The sequence below is a fragment of the Sitophilus oryzae genome, unplaced genomic scaffold, assembly GCF_002938485.1.
Source record: "Sitophilus oryzae breed Bouriz unplaced genomic scaffold, Soryzae_2.0 scaffold_682_pilon_pilon, whole genome shotgun sequence".
Lineage (NCBI taxonomy): Eukaryota > Metazoa > Arthropoda > Insecta > Coleoptera > Curculionidae > Sitophilus > Sitophilus oryzae.
The window spans coordinates 4,823,638-4,845,659 of record NW_022147287.1 but is presented as its reverse complement, the minus strand read 5'-3'; the positions used below and the strand labels follow the sequence as shown (position 1 = coordinate 4,845,659).

The following is a 22,022-nucleotide window of genomic DNA, read 5'->3' as shown; positions in this document are numbered from 1 at the left end:
CCAATTAATTTTAACGAAATGTAAATTTTAAGAAGATATAGAGTGGGCTTTGAAAACAACTGAAAATTGACACGTGTTGAACAGCGAGAAAAATCGCTCAATTTTTATCATCAATTTTCGATATTGTTTAGCGTCGTTCAATAAAAATATGGATATCAAGGTAACGGATGAAACAGAAGTGGTGACAAAATTTCCATACGATGATCTTCTAAATCTGGGAAGAGTAGATTTAAATAATATAAAGTAAGTTTAGGAATGTTCTATTTTGAAATGTTGATATTAATTATTTTTGGCTTGCAAGCCGCTGCTTATTGGTTTTATTAGAAATTAGTAAAAGTGAATTGTTTTATGAAAATTTGAAGAATGTCTCGACCACTGTGGAATTTGCTCTATCCCATTTGGCCGTTTTCGACGACATGTTTCAGAAAGAGATTTTCGTACATTTTTTGACACTCCTGAGCCGAATTATCTCCAAGTAAGTATTAATAATTTATTTATTGTTTTCAATATTATTTTTTAACTTTGTAGACTAGCTTCGGAAAACAAACTGAACCAAATTCTGAAAAACGTAGATAAAATTTTCGAAATAATGTTTTACGTATCTGACTTGAATATTTTCTGTGATTTTTGCGTAAAAATATCAGAGCCCATATTTTTGGAAACATTAAAAATAACAAAGACTGTCAAAGAGTCTATGGAAAAACCGATTGTGGGTATTTTGGAAAATTTTAAGAGGAGCAGTGCTTCGAATGAATTTTCTATTATTTGCGATACAATATTACAAAGGTAAATAAATAATAATATAAAAAATACGTAAAATTCAGTAATACCAGAGAAATAAGTAACCTTAAAGAATTTTTCTAATATTTGTGATAATACACAGTAAAGTTTTTGTTTCAAAGTCAAGTTTTTACAATGTTGCCTTATTTTATTGCAATATTAATTGAACAAAAATTAATACAGGGTGTTCCGAAAAAACTTTACTAAGAGTAGCGCAAACTTTAAAAAAATATTTTCATTGATACAGGGTGATTTAAATAAATATACCGTATGATTGAAAAAAAGGCGTCCAGTTGGTTTGGAAATGACGATCGATGATATTCCTCATATAATTTTACATATAAATGAGAGCAATCTTCATTTCATAGCCATCGCTGATGCCGTTTTTTTTTCGATTATATTGTATTTATAAGCTTCAGCTGTAGTTTTTTAAACGGATTGTTGTTGATTTTTCTTTTGTAGTTTTGATATAAAATCATATTCCAAAAATATTACAGTGGCATTAGCTATACTGAGTGGTTTTTAATATATGACCATTTTAGACTAATTTTTTTTAATCATATATTATAAATTTTTAATTTTTTACTTAAAATACTTTACAATAAAGTTTACAATAATGTTTTCCTCAAAACTAACTATATAAAATAAATTTTATTGTAATGCTTGATGTATACCGGGCGAGTCAAAACTAAGTATTGTGTGATGGTATTTTTGTATTAGATGCCATAATGGTATTTTTGAAATGATATTTTTTTAAAAATAAACAGCATTTAATTAAAAAAAATAACTTTGGTTTAAAAATGCGTTTTATTTACTTTACTATTGTTCATATACCATATGATTGAAAAAAAGGCGTCAAAGTTGGCTTGGAACTAATGGAGATCGCTGTGTAGAATTTTATAAGGAATATCATCCATTGTTTGTTCCAAGCCAACTTGACGTTTTTTTTCTGAATTATACAATGTTTTAGAGAAAAATCAAGTCATTCAACTGTTGTATAGAAAATATTATATGTATTTTTTTTGAACAATGAGCCACCCTGTATATGTGAGAGTATCTATATTTACTTATTTCTCGGGACGTAATTTTTTTCCCGATTTTTACTTGAAATTTTGCAGATTTCCATTGGATTGCAACGCGTTTTATTTGTGTTCGTATTGGCTAATGGAAGACTCGTTAATTATTTTGAAATCTTTAAATTTGAAGGTATACAGGGTGTCTCTTAAATAAGCGCAAGTATTTTAATTCGTAGTACAGTTCGACCTCACCGATGAAACCAATCCATGATTTTTTTATTCAAAAAAGAAAATATTGTAGAAAAAAGTAACCTTTTTTTAAATAAAAAAACCTTTTAGCAACACAGGTTTATTTTCGTGATATTTTATGACGCTGTATCGAAGTTTTGCAATGTTGCCACCTCCTGCCTTATCTACATTCTGTAAATTCGTGTATATATTTATAACATAATAAACTACGAATATTAATTTAAATAATATCGGTGGAATTATTAACAGTGCTAGAAAAACTTTTTTGACTGTAATAAAAACAATACAGGGTGGTCCAAACTGTATTCCGGAAAGCATATTCTGCAGATAAAAATAAGTAAAAAAGTTCGTATAAATGTATGTCCTAAAAGGCTTAGTTTCGGAGATACAGGGTGTAAACGTTTCATTTTTATTTTGATTTGTTCCAAATAATTTCTGAAGTAAGGTCAATATTTGGATGAAAATTGGTGTCTGGCAGTTTTTTGACATGAGAAATTTGATTTTGATGTCCATATGACTCCTAGTAATAGAGGGCGCCACCTAAGTGTGTTTTAACTGTTTTGAAGCGTAATAAATTTTTGTCCGTACCTCTATAAAACTACCGAGCGAAAAAATATACATCTCTGTGATTTTTTACGTAAAAAATATCTCTTTGTAAAAATCGCAATCGTTCTTAAGATATTTAGAATGGAAGTCGTAAATACATGTCATTATTGACGAAAAATAAACACGTTGAGTAGATAGTTATTTCGCTGAAATAATAAATTTGGGAAATTTTAATTTTTTTAAATTAATCATAATTTTTTTTGCAAAAAATGATGATATAACAAAATTTCTCAGTTTTTCAGTGCCGAAGTTTCCGAAATACAATTCGGACCACCCTGTATATAACCATTAATTTAATATTAACTATTATTAACAAGGGTTTGTATTTCATAATTTAATAATCTATGATCCTCATTTTCTAGAAATAGAAAATGTGTGTTTTTCCAGATCTACCACCTCTTATAATACTTGCACTTATTTGAGAGACATTTAATATAACAATCGAAAAAAAACTGTGTCATAGTTGACTAGGGAATGAAGATTAACGGAAATAAACTTTTATTTTTATATTTTTTTTAGGAAGAATCTATTGAATCCCAAAATAAAATAGTTATACTTCTAAGAACAATACACACTTTCTATACGAAAGTAGTCCGTAACGGAATATCTCACGCTTTCAAGCTGGAAAAAGTATTTAGAGAATTTTTCAACGAACTAAAAACATTAACAGCGACATTTTTGCATCTTTGTCGCTACCAAATAACAGAAAAAGAAGCCAAAACCATACTGATTATAATTATACTTGAGTTCCTCACTCAGGAATCGAACATATCGTACAAAATCGAGAATCAAGTGCGAGAAGAAGTTCAAAACTTTGATAGGGATGTCAGATATTGGTGGAGAAAATTCTCTCATAGTTTTTTCTTTATCTGTCATTTATTGTACGCCAATAATCGGTAAGTATTTTTTTTTAAATCTTTTTAATCATATTACAATGTGTTTCTATAAGCGATACCAATTAATTTTTAGTTTGATTTGGTTTGGTTATTAAATTTATTGTTGTCAACCGTGGACGTATTCGGCGCCGGGCTAACTAACTGGAATTTAAATTTCCCGCTGGGGATTCAGGTGGTAGCTCTGCTGTAAAAAATGCCAACATAAACATTTTTACTAGCAGACCTTGTTTTTTTTTTAGAACCTCTTTTAGTGCGAAGGGTACAGGGTGGGTCAAATTCGACGCTTTTAAATGGAAACACCCTTTTCTATAGTAGATAGACAAAAACTAATATCGGTGTCTGGAGCTCAATTTTTGTCAAAAACATCATGGTGAAAACCGCATATCGATATCTGTTACCGTTTCGGAGTTACGGGGTGTTTTTCAAAAATATGCATTTTTAACAAATCGTTGTAACTTTTTGCTATGGGAAAATTTTATTTTTATGAAAACATTTCCAAAGCACCTTTTTACGTAGAATTTAATGGTTTAAGTATAATTTTTTTAAAATTAATAATTTAAGAATTATCAACAGAAACTTTGATTTTTTATATGGGACACCCTGTATATTTTTAATTTATTGAAAATAATTTAAAATTAGCTTTCGAAAAATATAACACACTGCATATTTTGCTCAATTCCTCTTCGAGATATAGAATATATAAAAATTCGCCCTCTTTAAATAAGTAGGCTTTGAACGGCACCGGCTGTAATGCAAAAAAATTCTAGCTGTGAGCATCAATTAAAACGAAAATATTATTTGCTATGAGAGATGCAGAATTTTATAACAATTTAAAATATGTTTAACCAACATCAACACATTTAAACTATATCTAATAACAATAAAAATAAATAGCAAATCAAGACATGAGATTTTGCTACAGGTGTTCCACATATCAACCGTCTTCTGTTATGGACAGACGGGGTAGTTTTTGAACATTTCTCGCGGAATTCATTAACTCAGTGGGGGTGAAAGATACCCTCTCATAACTGCTAAGTATTTCTAATTCTTGTCTAGATTATACGGAAGAATAAGGAACCTTTATTCTTCCGCAAATATATCCATAGGATTAGATCCATGGGCACTAAGTCAGGCGGCCTCGACGGCCAACGGCTGGGATCTTGGTTAGCTATTCAATTGTTCTTGAAATTGGCTGCAAAAATTTGCTGATAACTTCAGCGTTCTGAGGCGGTGCGTCGTCTTGCTGGAAAAATATATTTTCGAGTTCCATTAAGGGCATATCATCAATAAGGGGTCCAAAGCCTACTAGTTAAAAGTAACGCACTTTTAAAAATTCTGTATTTCAAAGGAGATTATAACAAAATATCAAGAGTGCTATATTTTTGGAAAGGTAATTTTAAATTTTTTTCAGTTAATTAAAAATATAGAGGGTGTCCCAAATAAAAAATCAATTTTTCCGTTGATAACTCTTAAATTATTAATTTAAAAAAAATTATACTTAAACCATTAAATTCTACGTAAAAAGGTGCGTTGGAAATGTTTTCATAGAAATACAAAATTTTCCATAGCAAAAAAGTTACAGCGCTTTGTTAAATATGCACATTTTTGAAAAACACCCCGTAACTCCGAAACGGTAACAGATATTGATGTGCGGGTTTCACCATCATGTTTTTGATGAAAATTGAGCTCCAGACGCCAATATTAGTTTTCGTCTATGTCCTATAGAAAAGGGTGTTTCCATTTAAAAGCGTCGAATTTGACCCACCCTGTACAAGATAGCTTAATAGCCGTAAAAAACTCATCGCAATCTTATTAGAATATTTTGAACGGGAAAGCGGTAGTAATGACCCTTTATATCCCTTAAGTGCTGTTAAGGAGGTGAGTTTTCGTGATGTAAATAATAACTGTTTATATATTTACAATTAATTTTTTTTTGTTTTCTAAAATATTTTGATTAAAAGTAAATATGTAAAAGTTGGCAACGTTGTGCCGGTCAAGCTTAATCACGTGACTAAAAGTTTATTTGGTATAGACTAAGATCCCGTTGGTCTTGGTCTTGCGCATGACTCTTGCAAGTCTTGCACTTTTTTAATAAATTTTTGACTAGAGGGACTTCCTATTTAAAGAAAATCTTTAAATAAATAGTACCGTACGATCGAAAAAACGGCCTCCAGTTGGCTTAGAAGTGACGATCGATGACATTCCCCATATAATTTTACATACAAAATAACAGAGATCTTTATTTCAAAGCCATCTCTGACGCCGTTTTTTTTTCGATCGTGTGGCATTTTAAGTAATTTATTGCAAATAAAACTTCAAAGAAAGAAACAATATTTATCTGATTATTTTTTTTTTAATTTTTAATATATACAGGGTGTCGAAAAAATAGGGTATGTAACTTCGATGGGTGATTATGTACAGATAAAAATGAAACCAAAAGTTCTTATGAAAATATGACCTAAAATGCTTCCAGATGGAGTTACAGCCAGCGGAAAAGCAAATAAAAATAATATATTTTTTCAATAGCAACTGTTAAAATAATTGCTTTATATCTATCAAAAATAGTAGACAAAATAGTACTTTAACCGCAAGGGTAGATTAAATGATACTTTAACAGCGAGGATAGGTTAAAAACTTCTTCTCGCACGTTTTTTAATTGCTTCCATTTTTGAAAATTTTTGTATTCCTTTTCATAAGTTATTCGGGATTTAAATGGAAGTAGTTTGGATATGGCTGTTTTCCCCTCAGCTTGAATATCTGTTGATAATTTCTTATTTCGTTTTGAGCCATTTCTGGCTCCAATTCAATCAGCAATCGACACGAAAGAGAATTAAAAAATATTGACTCAAAACTGACGAATAAAGAGACAGCTTTATTTATTTGTCAAATTACATAGAAAGCAACGCCAACCCAGCCCAATATTTTTTCTACTCGTAATAAATTCCTTGAAATAATAATTTCTGAAAATTTTTTGAAACGTAATACTATTTTATCGTCTTTTATAAAAAATAACTAATTTTGTTTATTTTCAAGAACATTGATAAACCGTTTTTTTCTTGAAATTTAATACTCTTCTTTTTGTACTGGTTGGTCTTGGTTTTCGTCTTGCAGTTCTAACGCTAGTCTTGATCTTGCATTTTGCGCAAGAACAAAACCAGTCGTCTTTGCAGCTCTAGACTTTAGAGGTGTAAAATAAAATAACCTTGAAATGTTTATTAGATGATTTATTTATTGTTTTCTATTCATAACATCCCTTATCTTTCAACCTAATACTATAGGGCACGTTATGTATCGAGTTCATGTTGGACACCTTTTTCTGAGCCAGTAAATCCTTTATCATTTTCTTCTTGTAGTCCTTGAAGTTCTTCTCTTTTACCCAGCCTTTAAAAATCATCCTCGTGGACGGTATGTTGTTGTTCAGGAACTGCTGGACCCTGTTCCACACGTTCCCTTTGTTGGTTTTGCCCAGCCAGTATCTTGAATATAATTTTGATTGAATTGAATATTGTAATTTAATCATTGATACCAAAAAATTAGAATAACAAACAAAAACGAAATAATAAGCCTGGTAACAAAATTCTACAACAACCTATATAGAGCACCAGAAAACATAATCGCTTTTAAAAGTGAATCAAATTATTACGTGCAAAAACCCATTTGTTACACGTAAAAAACTATTTGTTGCCTGTAAAAAACTATTTTTTACGCATAAAAAACTATTTGTTACACGTAAAAAACTATTTTTAAGCGTATAAAACTATTTGTTACTGGTAGAAAACCATTTTTTACGCAAAAAACTATTTTTTAGGTGTAAAAAAACTATTTGTTACACGTAAAAAACTATGTTTTACGGGTCAAAATCTTATTGTTTCCGGTAAAAAAGCCTTTTTACGCGTAAAACAGTACTCGCTACCGGTAAAAAAATATTTTTACGGCAAAAAAATATTTTTACGGCAAAAAAATAGCGTTTCGAATTTTGAAACAACATAAATACTATTCCTTCAAATATGAAAAGCACCAAGAGCTACGAGATGGGGACGAAATACGGCGGCAGGCGTTTTGTTTTGATATGATGGAAAGAGCAAATACGGATAGGGAATTTTTAAAAAACATATGTTTCACTGACGAATACACGTTTACCTTAAATAGTAAACCCAATGTTCAAAATTATCGATATTGGAACAAAGAAAACTAACACAGGTTTGTCGAAACAAGGACGCAATATCCACAGAAAGTAAATATTTGGGCAGGGATATTCGGACACAATATTATCGGGCCATTATTTCTTACGCGAAATTTAAATGCAGAATATTATTTGGAACTACTCGAAAATCATATTTTACCTGCTTTACATGATGTCGCTAGGGAAAATCAGGAAGTTTGGTACCAAATGGATGGCTGCCCGGCACATAGTACCATGGCTGTTCGGGAATATTTAGACAATAGTTTTAGCGGAAACGTTATTGGCCTAAATCATACAGTAAATTGGCCAGCAAGGTCTCCTGATATTTCGCCAAGTGATTTCTTTCTCTGGGGCCATTTAAAAAACAGGATATACAAGGATAAAAAATACCCAAATCTAGACGAGTTAAAAAATGCTATTTCTGCCGAATGCAATAGAATTTCAGTTTAGCAAGTAGTGAATGTAAGAAGAGAATTTTATGATCGCCTGGGTATTGTCCGGCAGTCGATGGAGGAATATTTGAACATCTTCTTAAATCCTAAAGTTCTAACAAGTTAATAGTACCTAAATTAATAAGTTATTGAATATTGTAATAATAGTGTAATTAACCTTGTAATTGATTACTTTATTTTACTTTAATTCATATTAATTTGTATTTATAAATACATCTTTAAGATTTCCGATGTAGGAATGAGTTTTCAATAATAATAAAGCACTAAATAGGTAAATTTCTGAAATGACAACTTCATTTGGCAGTTATCTTTTACCTTGACTGGTGCTCATAAGTAAATACAGGGCCATAAGAAAGGAGAAACATTTAAAAAGAAATCGGCGATAACTCGTAAACGAGCTAATCACAAATATCTAAAGTTATTCTTTTGAATGTGGGTTTTAGTGCTCTTGAATAAACCTAAATAGAATTATTCTCTAAAATAATTAGGGAAGCCAATAATTGACCCCATTAAAATTTACATGGGATTTCCTATGTCCCGTCCGACGATGCAACACCCGGTATGGGCGTTACATGTCCTTATATTCTTTAGTGATTGGTATTGCTCATGCTTACCTTGGAATGAGCAGGCAGTTGGTGCTAGTATCCGATACCACTCTTCTCCGCCCAAAGTTCTCGCCCACGTTGAAGATGGCGCCTTCGTAGAACTCGCACACTTTGATAAAATGTGTTTCGACCTTTGGAATTAGGAACTGCCTGCTCAATTTTGACGAGCCCGATTTCATGCTCATTCGCATGCTGCTCTTTTTCGACAGCGTCCTCTGGAGCTTGAACATCGACATCCGCTTGTTGCTGCTCTTGATTTCGTTATCCTCCTCTTCGGATTGTGAGTTGTGCAGTTTGTACTTTTTCGTACCGTTCACCATCCTTGATGTCATCTGGAAATTTACGGAAAAATATTTTTTGGGTTAATATACAGGGTGGTCCGAACTGTATTCCGGAAACTTCGGCAGCGTATTCTGCAGATAAAAATAAGTAAAAAAGTTTGTATAAATGTATGTTCTTAAATGCTTATATAGTTTCGGAGATACAGCGTGTAGAAGATTTTTACTGAATAATTTCTGAAATAACGTCAATATTTGGATGAAAATTGGTACCTGGGGCTTTTTTGATATGAGAAAATATATTTTGATGTCAATATCATATGACTCCTATTTGTAGGTGTCGCCACTTTTACATTTGTTTTAACTGTTTTGAGAGTAATAACTTTTCGTGCGTACCTGTATAAAACTATTGAGTGAAAAAGTATACATTTTCGTAACTTTTTACGTAAAAAAATTAGTGATGGGATAACTCGAGCGAAAATTCCAAGTACCAAGCGACGAACCCAAGCGATCCTAGAATGAAATAAATTGAAATCCGATTTTAATGTGACCTACTCGATAAAAAGCCGAGCGAATTTTCTACAAACATTGCAGGTAGCAAATTTATACGACGCCGTATATACCGGGTGCGTCTCAAAAGTGGCTCACCCCTATTACTTTTTTATTTTTTTAGATAAAAAAATGAGATTTGGTATGTTAGTATATGACATAAATCAGGATTGATTGACGTATTCAATTGTTTTCTGTCACTTCCTCTTTCACCGAAAATGACTACAATTTTTGATTTTTAAATGGCACCCTCGGTATTTTTTTTACTTTATTCGATAGAAAATGACATTCTAAATAGAATGACTTATCATATGTCAACTTTTGACATATTCGCTTAAAAACAATTTGTATTTTAAATTTCAATCTAGAGTGCCTGTGTTAAAAACACTAATTTTTAATCAAGGAATCTTGGAAAAATAGATTTGATTGTCTAATGTTTTTATTGTCTTGCCCTGGCCGGTTAAAAGATGCCCAAATCGTATTTTTGATCATATCTCAATTTTTTTCAAATGGAACGAGGCTGGGTCATTAGCATATTTCGAAAAAGAATTTTTTTACGAATAATTTGATACCACACACTTGGTACTTCGAGTCAAATTGTGGTTATGAACCGCATGTTACAATTTCAAATAAACCATATACGAAAATGTCAAAAGTTGACATGTGATAATATGTCATTCTATTCAGAGTGTCATTTTCTACCGAATAAAGTAAAACAATACCGAGGGTGCGATTTAAAAATCAAAAGTTGCAGTCATTTCCGGTGAAACCGGAAGTGACCGAAAACAACTGAATATGTCAATCAATCCTAATTTATGTCATATACTAACATACCAAATCTCGTTGTTTTATCTGAAAAAATAAAAAAGTTATAGGGGGTGATCCACTTTTGAGACGCACCCACAGACGGACAACAAACCTTGGTACTCGAGTACTCAATTATTGAAATTAATCGGTTTTTCCCATCACTAAAAAAAATGTCTCTTGGTAAAAATCGTTACGAACAACCGTTCTCAAGATATTTAAAATGCAAATACTCAATACATGTCATTATATCTTTAAGCTTAAACATTTTTACTAGCAGACCTTGCAGTCGAACATTGTTCTTTTTAGAACCTGTTTTAGTGCGAAGTGATGGAAGATAGCTTAATAGCCGCTGCAAAAAACTCATCGCAACTTTATTAGAATATTTTGAACGGGAAAGCGGTAGTAATGGTCCTTTATGTCTCTTAAGTGCTGCTAAGGAGGTGAATTTTGTTGATGTTAATAATAACTGTTTATATATTTATAATTAATTTATTTTGTTTCCTAAAATATTTTGACTAAAAGAAAACTTGTAAAAGTTGACAACGCTGTGCTGGTCAAACTTAATCACGTGACTAAAAGTCTATTTACTATCATCTATATTTACCTGTAAATGTTCAATGAGGCTACAGGTTCCCTTGGTTATCAAGTAGGCATAGTTGGGTAGTCCTATATCATCACCTAGAATTACTTCATCCGGAATGAAGGATTTGGTTCTGGATATGATGCTGCATTCCCGCTTTGTTACGGCGTCCCAATCTTTGAAATATGAGTACCTTTAAAAAAACATTCAATTAAAACATAAAAATATTTTTTTTCGAAAGAGTACCTATTCATGATCTTCGCTATCTGCTCCCAAGCCTTCCATACGGTATCCTTCAAAACGATATCGAAATCCTCCTTTTTGATCATCAAAAGTTCGCAAGGTAACGTGGTGGTGATTGTGGCAGTTCTGGCAATGCCGTGGATCAACGCTACTTCACCAAACATCGTGCCTGGACCCACCGTTCCTTGAAATATACAGACATGCACCTGTCAGGCTATTTTTAACGTTAACGTTAACGTTAAACACTAAGGTTTAACGTTAACAAAGCAAGGAATGTCATAACTATTTATGTAACAAGTTGCGAAATGAATGTGTTTTAAGCACGGGACGCAAAATTGTCAATCATTTTCTTTTTCGCAACGAATTTCATACAAGATTTTTTGTGAAAGCGGATAATTTGAGATTTTCATGCGATTATTACTATTTATTTTTAAACATTTTTTAATATGTTCTGGTAATCGGTTTCTAAGGCATTGTTTAATGACAAAGTTCTGTCAGGTTCAAACGTCGCCGTATTTCCTACAAAGTTTTGTGAAAAAATGAGTGATAATGACGAGTCTTTGGATATTCAACAAGCTGCTGAAACTGCGCTATCCACGTTAGTGCACGAGAAGTCGAAAAACTTATACGAGACCACCTACGACAACTTTGAAACCTGGGTCAAAGAAAAACATGTTGAGAATTTCACAGAAAAGGTATTGTTAGCCTATTTCCTGAAGTTATCCACTACCTTAAAGCCGCCAACTCTGTGGAGTAAATATTCGATGCTCCGCACCATGATTTACCTGAACAGAAACGTAGATATTAGCAAATTCACAAACCTTATTGCATTTTTAAAAAGAAAAGCTTCCGAATATCAGGCAAAGAAATCAAAAGTATTTACAAAACTAGAAATAGAACGCTTTATGAAAGAAGCCGATGACAAAAAATTCCTGTTAGCTAAAGTTGTCTTCATTGTTGGAGTATTTGGAGCATGTAGGAGGGAAGAAATCACGTTTTTGACCGTAAATGCCATTAAAGATTTCAGTCATTTATTAGTGTGAAGATTCCGAATACAAAAACTCATTTTCCAAGTGTGTTTACAATTACTGAGGGACCAATATATTCGTAAGTACTCAAAACTTTGACCACTCAATGTGACACATCAGCGATTTTTCTTGACGTATCGAGAAAATCAATGCTGTACTCTGCCAGTTGGAATCAATATAATTGGGGGTATGCCAAAAAAGATAGCGGAATTTCTTGGACTCTCCAACGCCATTGAATACACTGGTCATTGTTTCCGGCGCAGCTCTGCAACAATGCTGGCAGATTCAGGAGCGGACATAACAGTTTTAAAGCGACATAGAGGTTGGCGATCAAGCTCGGTTGCTGAAGGTTACATTGAAAATTCAGTTGAACAGAAAACCGAAATAGCAAAAAGAATCATGGGACAGAAAGATACGTCAAATAAGAAATTAAAAGCAGTTCACGTAGAAGCAGAAGCTACCAGCATTGTCAGTACAAGAAATTTACTTATTCCGACTCCTACAACTTGCATTTCTCTTAGAGACGAAAAGTTGGATGCCTGTTGTATTCTTCTTCTTCTTTTACTTCTTTTAGAAGGCGTATCGCCTGTTTAGTTCCGGTTTCCTCCTCGTCTAAGCAACTCTTGCGAGGTTGACTGCCAACTGTCTTGCCAACGTTTAGGTGGTCGTCCAGTAGGTCTTCTGCCATGGGATACGTTGTTGCGAATTATTATGGCCATTCTGTCGGGGCCCATTCTATTGACATGCTGGTTCTATTCTCTTCTTCTCTGCCTTATCCATCTGACAACGTCGTTTGTTTGACACTTTTCTCTTATGTCTACATTTGTCTGTCTGTCCCTCAATGTGTATCCAGTTATCATTCTTAAGGTCTTCATTTCAGTAGTTCGTAGGATTCTCTTTGTTACTGATGTTTCAGCTCTGGTTTCCGCACCATATGTCATCACTGGTCGTATGCAGGTTTTGTATATTCTTGACTTACATTCTGTACTCAAATGTTTGTTTTTCCATATGGGATATTTAAGATGTCCTGATATTGCGGCAGCTTTATTGGCTTGTTTCCTTACTTCTTCTTCCAGGAATCCTGAGCTTGTAATTTTGCATCCGAGGTATTCGAACGACATTATCTGATCAATGGTTTTGTTTTTTATTACCAATTTGCACCGGAGAGGCTCCTTTGTAATGGTCATGCATTTGTTCTTATTTGTGGAAATTTGCATGTTAAGTTTTTCTGTCTGTCTGTTAAAAGCTTGTAGCATTCTTTGGAGGTCGTCCTCTGACTCTGCAAAAAGTACTGCGTCATCGGCATAGCATAATATGTTTACTTTATGCATTCCCATTCGATATCCTAATCCAGTATTCTTAACGGTTTTTATTAAAACCGTCAACTTGACTCCTACAACTTTTCTTAGAGACGAAAAGTTGGATGCCTCTTGTATTCACTTTAATAATTTAAATAATTGTACCTTTAAGATTTACAGTAAATAAATATTTTTATTGTTTCTAACGTTTCATTTTTTACTTTTAGGCACTAGTGCCTAAAAGAATATCGTTTCGAATCTCAAATAAATATCAAAAACTGTCAATTTCGAAACGCTTTCACAAAAAAAATTACATCGCGGATTCTTGTAGAGCATAAAATTTACTAAAAAATATATCTGAGTAATTTTTTAATGCTAAAACCGTACCGTGGTCTTCAACCGACCATTCCTTCAGCATTTTATCGTAAGTTTTCACTGTAACAGCTCCTTCACCAGACAGTAAGAAATACATAGCTTTTGGTACGTGATCTTGCTTCACAATCACTCTATCAGGCCCAATATACACAAAATATGTCACAGCAGCCAATTGACTCTTAACGTTAGGAGGATATCTTCGAAAGCACTTCAAACCTCCAATAGCCCTGTTAAGCAAATGCTTATCTTCTTCAGTTCGTTCTTCTTTCGGTTTGCTCAGAATAATCTTCTCCTGCGTTGTCAGCGTGCTCTTTTTCACCTTTTTTCTCGTTAATTTTTGGATGTTGAGCATTACATTCTCGCCTAAGGTGTCGTCTAGGTCCCCCAACCAGAATATGTTTGTTAGGACCAGCCTTACAACGGCTTTGAATCTTCTGCGAGCTTTGGCAGCGCGTGCTGCACGTTCTTGAGGTGTTAGACCTGGGGCGTGTTTTTTTCTTTGGCTCATTTTCGCGGTTGAGGAAGATGAGAGAAGTTTGGAAGTTGATTATTTGTTTAGTTGTCGGAATGACGTGTGTTTTAATGTCATGATAACTGATTTTCTGAAGTATTGTACCTACAAGGTGAGTCAACGATCAACGATACAGTTGAGTGTTCAGGTTCAGTTTAACAATCTCTAAAACTATCGTGTTTAATTTTTTTTGTAATTCTCAAAACAAAGCAGAAAAAGAGCTATCGATTGTTGATTCACTCTGTACAGAGTGGACCATTTTGGTTGTTTCTATAGGGTATCTAGGAAACCTTGAGAAATATTCAAATTTTGATACTGCACTCTCGGGTTCTTTTTTTGAAAAAATTACAATGTCGAACATCTTCAAAAAGTACAAAATTTGAGAATCCCCCTGTAGCTTCGAAACCGATCAAGATAGCCACAATTCCTTTGCGCCATTGTAATTTTTTCAAAAAAAGAACCCGAAACTGCAGTATCAAAATTTGAATATTTCTCACGGTTTCCTAGATACCCTATAGAAACAACCAAAATGGTCCACCCTGTACAGAGAACAGTAGTTTATATCGAAATGAAATTTTGGCAGCATATGTAAGTTAACTGAAAGCATTTTATAAAAATATATAAAATTATACAGGGTGTCTCCAAAAATTTACACATCAAAGTTGTGTTTTTCTAATGGAACACCCTATATATTAATTGATTTTCGGATTCTAAGAAAAAAAAATAAAGGTGAGTTTTATTAAAGAAGCATATGCCTAAAATTTAAGGATTTTGACATATTTCACATTTTGTGAAAATGAAGAGTAAATTTTAAATTTCGATAAAAGCTATCTAGATTTTAGTTGACCTTGTATAGCCTGATATTTAATTACAGGCACCATTGTATATTAAACCAAATTGAAATTTGACCTGAAAAGTTATACAGGGTGAGACAAGATTAATATGGAACATTAGTCACTTTTAAAAGCAAGTTACTCCTTTATTTTAAATGGAACACCCACTATATTTTTACGGTGTTCAATGGGGAATTTATATATCTTCAAAATATTATTAAGGTTGCCTACGCCTTGGACAAAGATTTCCTAGATATTTTAATTTTTATGATTTTGCGTCAGTAGATCTTTATTAGTTGAAAAAATCTAGGGTGACTGTGTCATATACCTTTTGTTAATTTAACAAAAATTAAAGATTGTAGAGTAAAAGACCCAACGGTAATAAAAAGATACACGTTTAAAACATATTTTAATTATTACAGAATTAAAACTAGATATAAACCTATAATTATGTGACAAAATTAGCTAGATGAAATCAAATGCTCAAAATGCTTCTTTTCCTGTTAACTGCATAAAATAATTGTCTTTTCTAAAGGATCTTTTCATTTTAAAAGGCATATGTGGAGTTCTACCTCGAAAAGCAGCTACAATAACTTTGATATGTAACTTTTTTTGAGGACACCCTGTAGAACTCTCTATATTTTTAAAAAGTGCTCTGAATTAACCTACATATGCTCACAAAATTTCATTTCAATACAAACTGTCGTTCTCCTTGGAGCCTCCGCGACGTGTGAGAGGCGCCACCCTGTATAAGGTTAATTCTGTTTTAGTGTCTTCTGGCCAGCTGGAGAAATCTTCCAAGCCATGGTTCGACTGATTTATACAAAAAAATACAAGAAAACAATTACAATTTGTTTGTTAAAGTCCATTTGCTATATCTATCCATTAGTTTATATTTGTAAGTATTCTATTTTTATATTATAATTCAATTTAAATATATTATATTATTTGGAACTTTATACAGGATGGACCAGTTATTTGTCATCTTTTTTGCTGCTAACAAACCATGAATCACTCTTTATATAACCAATTATACAGGGTGGTCAGAATTTTAATCAGGAAACTTTAACAACATATTCTACAGATAAAAATTAGTAAAAGAGTTCATATAAATGTATGTCCTAAAATGCTTCGTTTCAGAGATATAGGGTGTAAAAGTTTCATTTTTATTTTTTTTTCAAATAATTTCTGAAATAACGTTGGTACTTGGATGAAATTTTAACTGGGTGTTTTTAGACTCAAAAAATTCGATTTTGATGTTAGTACGACGCCTATTTGGAGGGAGCGCTACCTATATATTTTTTAACTGTTAATATATTGTCAAAGTTTTCCGACTACACTTCGGGCCACCCTGTATAATATTAATTTTAGATGCGCCAACACCAAGAAGAGGTCTTTTAGGAGATGACCTTTTAAACATTATTCTACCAGATTATGTCGGCTTTTTGGAGCGAATTTTTACATTAACAACAGCTCAGCTCTTGTGGTTTCTGGATAGAGCTTCTGATAAATTTAAAAAACTGATAGTGACCTACTGGTTAAAAAACAGTATAACTGAAGAAGGACTAGATTTTCTGAAGAAGAATATGATATCGAGTGGTTCGGTGAATATACTGATAGATGTCATGGTCGGCTGTGAAAACAGTGACGTCATGAAAAGGTATGATCCTTGATTGAAAGAATTGGGAAGATACGCAATCGAAAGGGCGAATTTGTGACAAGGCTTTTTTTTATTTGATTGCTCCTTACGTCTCAAGTGCTGTACAGTGGAGCCTCTACTCGTTCTGCGGCCAACGCATAAAACACTATACTTACACATAAAATGTGTAATATCTGTAATACGTTTGATGAAAATATCTTTGGATGAAAAATCCGCGTTTATGCATTGAAAATTTATTCGTGTTAAACATAGAATAAACAACAAACATAAAAATTCGTTTACAGGTACTGAATATTTCGTATGATCGAAAAAAGTCGTTTAGTTGGGTTGGAACTACGACTATTGACATTTACCATAATATTTGACATAATAAAAAATAACAGCGATCTTCATTTCCAAGCCAACTCTGACGCCGTTCTTTGTTTAATCATATAATATTATATTAAATTGTTTAATGATAGAAAATCCGTATTATTAACGTAGTGTACCCAAAATCCGTAAATCTACCAATTAATCAGTAGGTCTGGCAACACTGTCTCCGGCAATCACCCACTCTGTCGATTGAAAGCCAATGACTAAAGAATATAAGGACAAGTAACGCCCACATACGGGCTGTAGCAGAATTTGGGACCTTAGAGGCCATTCTTTTGATGGCAAACAATGAGTCATCATTTGGTCACCAGCGACAATTTTAGCGATTTTTAATAGTTTGTGTGTAGTGAACTTTGTATAAACTTTATTACAATGGTGAATAGTTGTTCAGCTTTCAAGTGTAAAAGCAGCAGCGATAAGAAAGAGCCAGGAGTTACCCTTCATAGGTAAATAAACAGTCCACTACAACTTTTTAGCGTTTTCTTATTGAATTCGATAATTATTCTTCAATTTCAGTTAACATCTATATGTACTTGATATGTGCTATACGTCGATACTAGGTTTGTACTTTTTGTTAATATTTTAATACGTTTTTTTCGTAATTAATTAGTATGATACACCACAGGCGTAGTAAAAACAATTATCAAAAAATATAAATATTGCTTCAAACAGCTAGGTTAAGAAAAATATGTGCCACGGCACTGTTTGGTGACATCGTCACAATTTGCTCTCGGGTGTTATTTGTTCTTGGATTCTTTAGTCATTGACTGAAAGCAGAACTACGGTACAGTATTCTTTATAGCCTGCGCGGTAAACAACCAGCGCGCAGCGGCGCAGAGCTAAACTAAATCTCGGACATGTTTTGTGCCACGAAATTGCCCATAATCTTGCGCATCTTCTTATTTCTTACAGTATGACCATAAATATAAACATAATTGTTTCAGAAAAAGTCTTGGTACATCTGCCTCTAACCCATTTTTTTCTAGAACTCTGGAACTCGTAAACGCCATCCAAACTCCATCCTTGGTCCGAAGCCTTTATGACATAGCTCCAAAATTCATTCACGACCAAAATATTTTCCCATTCCTAATCACAGCATTGTCTCGACACGATCCGCCCAACAAAAGTACCTCTTTGGTACTTCTCAAGGCTCTTGGAACGCTTTTGATCTCTTTGGAGGATGAACAAACTTCAATAACTGTGTGTAGGTTTGCTAGAAGTCTCATGGAAGGGCATAAGAGTGAAAAATGTGAGGTTCAGTTCTTGTGTAACGATGTGGTGTTGATCAGAGTGTTGATATCCAGAGCTGGGAGAGTTGGGGAAGATTTGGTTGTGGAGATATTGAGGTTTTTAAGAAAAATCTTGAAGTACCAGGTATGGACAGATAATTTTAAAATGTTATAATCATAGGGTATTTTTTATTCATATATTTATGTAAAACTATCCGACCTGTACAGAAAAATTGGAGGTTGCAATAATTGGAAAAAAAAACTTATAACTTTATTATTAAGTACTTCCTTTGGGACACCCTGTATAAAAAAATATTTTTAGGGTATGCACCATTCAACATTTATATTTTTTTTTTCATGTCTTTGTCAGATATTGGACTTCCCCGCATTAATGTGCCACCCTGTATAGTTATTTCTATCTAAGTTATTTAAAAAAATACCTTAAAATAATCTTATATTCTTACACTAAAACCTTATTATAAAAGTGTTGTGTAAAAATACACTGTAACTTTTATTAAATTTGAACAGTTACACTTTACAGTTTTTTCTACCCTGTATACTTATTTCTATCTAAAATTAGAAGAATGGCTATGAAGTACAGGGTGAGTCAACGATGGAGTAAAGTCCATTGTCTCATTCCTTTCGAGGCTTACAAAAAAATACTATGATGTTATAGCGTAATTGTATTAAAAATATGGGTAAAAATAGAAAAAATTGGAATAAATCGCAAACTATTAAAAATAGGTATATGACATACTTAATAAAAGTTGAAGAGTTTTGTAAAATCAGGTAGCAATTATTTATTATTATTGTATTTAATATCAAATTTAAGTAGTTGAAATTCATAAATATATTTTGAACGCCCTGTAGCATTTAACTAAAACATCTTTATATATATATTTTTTTTCATTTCTATAAAACTCTCCTACCGAATTGTGGTACTGCAGCTTCAGAGACAATGGCACCACTAACAATTTTTTACTACACTGAAATTTAACATTTGTTTAAACAAATTTAAATATTACAAAAATTATTAATTTTAGGTATATAACATTATATATAAAAAAAGTTATGGAATTTTATGGAGAATCTAAAAATAAAATAAAAACTAGGGTGTTGCATTTAAAAGAAAAACATCTTATATTCGCCACACTTTTTGAAACACCCTGTATAATCGTAACCTTCCCTATAACTTTTATATTTAACATTTTACCTCTGTACAAGTTATTTAAAAATTACCTTAAAATATTCTTTATATTCTTACTCTAAAACCAATCCATTTTAAATTACATTTATAAACACCATTATAAAAGGGTTATGTAAAAAACACACTGTATATTATTAATTTAATCTTAAATTTACATCTTCTTAATCACTTTATAGTTTTTTGTTTAAATTTTTATATTTTTATTTTAGGCAATGGTTATAGTAAACTCAAACGATACTACACCATTAAAAATTAGTATATTTTTGAAAAAATCAAAATATGTAGCCGAAAAAGCCCTCGATTTGTTGTGCGAAATTATAAATCACAGCGGGGTGATTGTGATAGATCACGAGGACGTTCTGAATATCTTGTATAGCTTGTTTGATCTTTCTGAAGAGGCCAGTTTGAGCGCTAAATGTCATCTGTGTGTCACAGGCTTGATCAAATTGTATCCTGCGTTGTTGGACTATCCTACTATGAGCACTTACATCGAGGATATGTGAGTATCATGGGCATCATACGATCGAAAAAAAAACGGTGCCAAAGACGGCTTGGATGACAATCGATGATAATTTTGGCGATGTCAAGCCCTAGATGTCATTTACTTGGCCAGTACTCCTCTTTTTAATTTTTTTTCTTTACTCTTCTTTAATTAGTGTAAATTTTTGACAAGTTTGATGTCAATTTTTAGTAAATTACGTCTAGAGATTGATCTCGCCAAAATTATGATCGACTGTCGTGTCCCAGCCGTCTTTGACGTCGTTTTTTTTCGATCATACCGTATAGCTATAGTTATTTGGATTACTAAAGCTTTTTGCGACGTTTATCTGCAAAGCTATATACCAAACAATTTGATAATAGAAAAACATTTTATACAAAATAACCTCAATTTAAAAAATATATAACTTTGTAAATTTTTGGGCAGATATTTATTTATACTCTGTATAATGGAAAGGAATTTTATAAATTTTAGATGTTTCTATTCGACTAGAAAAAAACATTCTGCAGTAACTCTAAAACTTATTTTGATTTGGATCAAATTCACAGCATCGGACAGAAATAGAATCAGTCTAATTTTACCCAAAGAAGAAATTTTGAGGAACTATTTTTTAAGATACAACAGCTTAAATAAAAATTTGGTATTATTTTCGAATTGTTCTGAAGTAATTTGCTTTTTTAATACAGTTTTTTATTATTTTTTTTAGGTAAATAGGAATTTATATTTGATTTCGCAAATTTATTCTAGGGATAAGGCACCAAGAAATACTCTGTAGAACAGAAATGTGGAAATAAGTAGGTACAAAGACTGTTAAAATATATTCTCTATATTTTTGTTAAATTTGTTAAAATAATTTACTATATTATAGATGCAAATAAAGAAATATATATGTAAAAATATCAGTATATAGTTGTTTTTTGGGTTTCCTAAAAATTACGGATAAATCACAGACTAACTTATATACAGGCTCAGTCTTAAATAAGTGCCCATATTCTCAGGGTTGGTAGATCTCGATAAAAGAAACATACCGTATGATCGAATAAAAACAGCGTCAGGGATGGCTATGAAATGAAGATCGCTGTCATTTTATATGTAAATTTATACTTATTTATATGGAAAATGTCATCGATTGTCATTTCATAGCCATCGGTGACGCCGTTTTTATTCCATCATACGGTATGTTTCTTTTATCGAGATCTACCAACCCTGAGAATATTTGCACTTATTTAAGACTCAGCCTGTATACAGGGTTTTAAAATATACCGGGTGTTGCATCGTCGGTCGTTGGGAACATAGGAGATCCCATGCAAAATTTGAACTGTCCAGATATTGGTTCCCCTATGGATTTTATAGCGAAGTCGTAAATAGACTTTTTAAAGGTCTACATTTGGTAAACACACATGCCAAATTTGAACAATTTTGGACAAACCGATTTTAGGTAATTTGAGAAAAACTTAATCGATTTTTAAGTTAAAACCGAATAGGTAACAATCAAACACCAGTATGACACCAGTCAAAAACCGACATTCCTTAAGTTGTCAGCGTCATTTTCAAACGTAACTTAATTTTAATAAAATTTTAATATTCAGTACTATAGTCTATAAAATGAATAACTTTGAATTTTGACCGTTATTTTTTACCAACATAGCAAATATAAAATCCCTCTATCAAAAAAGTTACTGATATTCTTTAAATTGAGTGCCTGAACGAATCAGATATATAACTCTTTTTACTTTCGTGAAATAGAAAAGGAAAATAATAAAACA

At 32.3% G+C, this 22,022-nt stretch overlaps 2 protein-coding genes across 2 annotated transcripts; one reads left to right on the top strand and one right to left on the bottom strand.

The window, feature by feature from the left end:
• The first annotated feature begins 91 nt into the window (after window positions 1-91).
• Window positions 92-21,105, top strand: LOC115888057. Its single transcript, XM_030907625.1, has 11 exons — window positions 92-243; window positions 302-475; window positions 529-786; window positions 1,899-1,986; window positions 3,171-3,547; window positions 16,060-16,187; window positions 16,661-16,949; window positions 18,308-18,695; window positions 19,967-20,256; window positions 20,731-20,896; window positions 20,963-21,105. The coding sequence occupies exons 1-11, from the start codon at window positions 149-151 to the stop codon at window positions 21,029-21,031; spliced, it is 2,322 nt and encodes a 773-aa protein (XP_030763485.1). The 5' UTR covers window positions 92-148; the 3' UTR covers window positions 21,032-21,105.
• Window positions 6,768-14,532, bottom strand: LOC115888058. Its single transcript, XM_030907626.1, has 5 exons — window positions 13,958-14,532; window positions 11,248-11,428; window positions 11,026-11,194; window positions 8,797-9,119; window positions 6,768-7,023 (listed from the first exon to the last, which is right to left on the bottom strand). The coding sequence occupies exons 1-5, from the start codon at window positions 14,451-14,453 to the stop codon at window positions 6,786-6,788; spliced, it is 1,407 nt and encodes a 468-aa protein (XP_030763486.1). The 5' UTR covers window positions 14,454-14,532; the 3' UTR covers window positions 6,768-6,785.
• Window positions 21,106-22,022: the final 917 nt, after the last annotated feature.

Coding starts and splice junctions, on each gene's coding strand:
- LOC115888057 (XM_030907625.1), top strand. CDS start 149: ATGGATATCAAGGTAACGGATGAAACAGAAGTGGTGACAAAATTTCCA. Junction 787..1,898: donor TGCGATACAATATTACAAAG/GTAAATAAATAA, acceptor GAAATTTTGCAG/ATTTCCATTGGATTGCAACG. Junction 20,897..20,962: donor ACAGCTTAAATAAAAATTTG/GTATTATTTTCG, acceptor TATTTTTTTTAG/GTAAATAGGAATTTATATTT.
- LOC115888058 (XM_030907626.1), bottom strand. CDS start 14,453: ATGAGCCAAAGAAAAAAACACGCCCCAGGTCTAACACCTCAAGAACGT. Junction 11,429..13,957: donor ATGGTCGGTTGAAGACCACG/GTACGGTTTTAG, acceptor GTATATTTCAAG/GAACGGTGGGTCCAGGCACG. Junction 7,024..8,796: donor AACTGCCTGCTCATTCCAAG/GTAAGCATGAGC, acceptor ATTATATTCAAG/ATACTGGCTGGGCAAAACCA.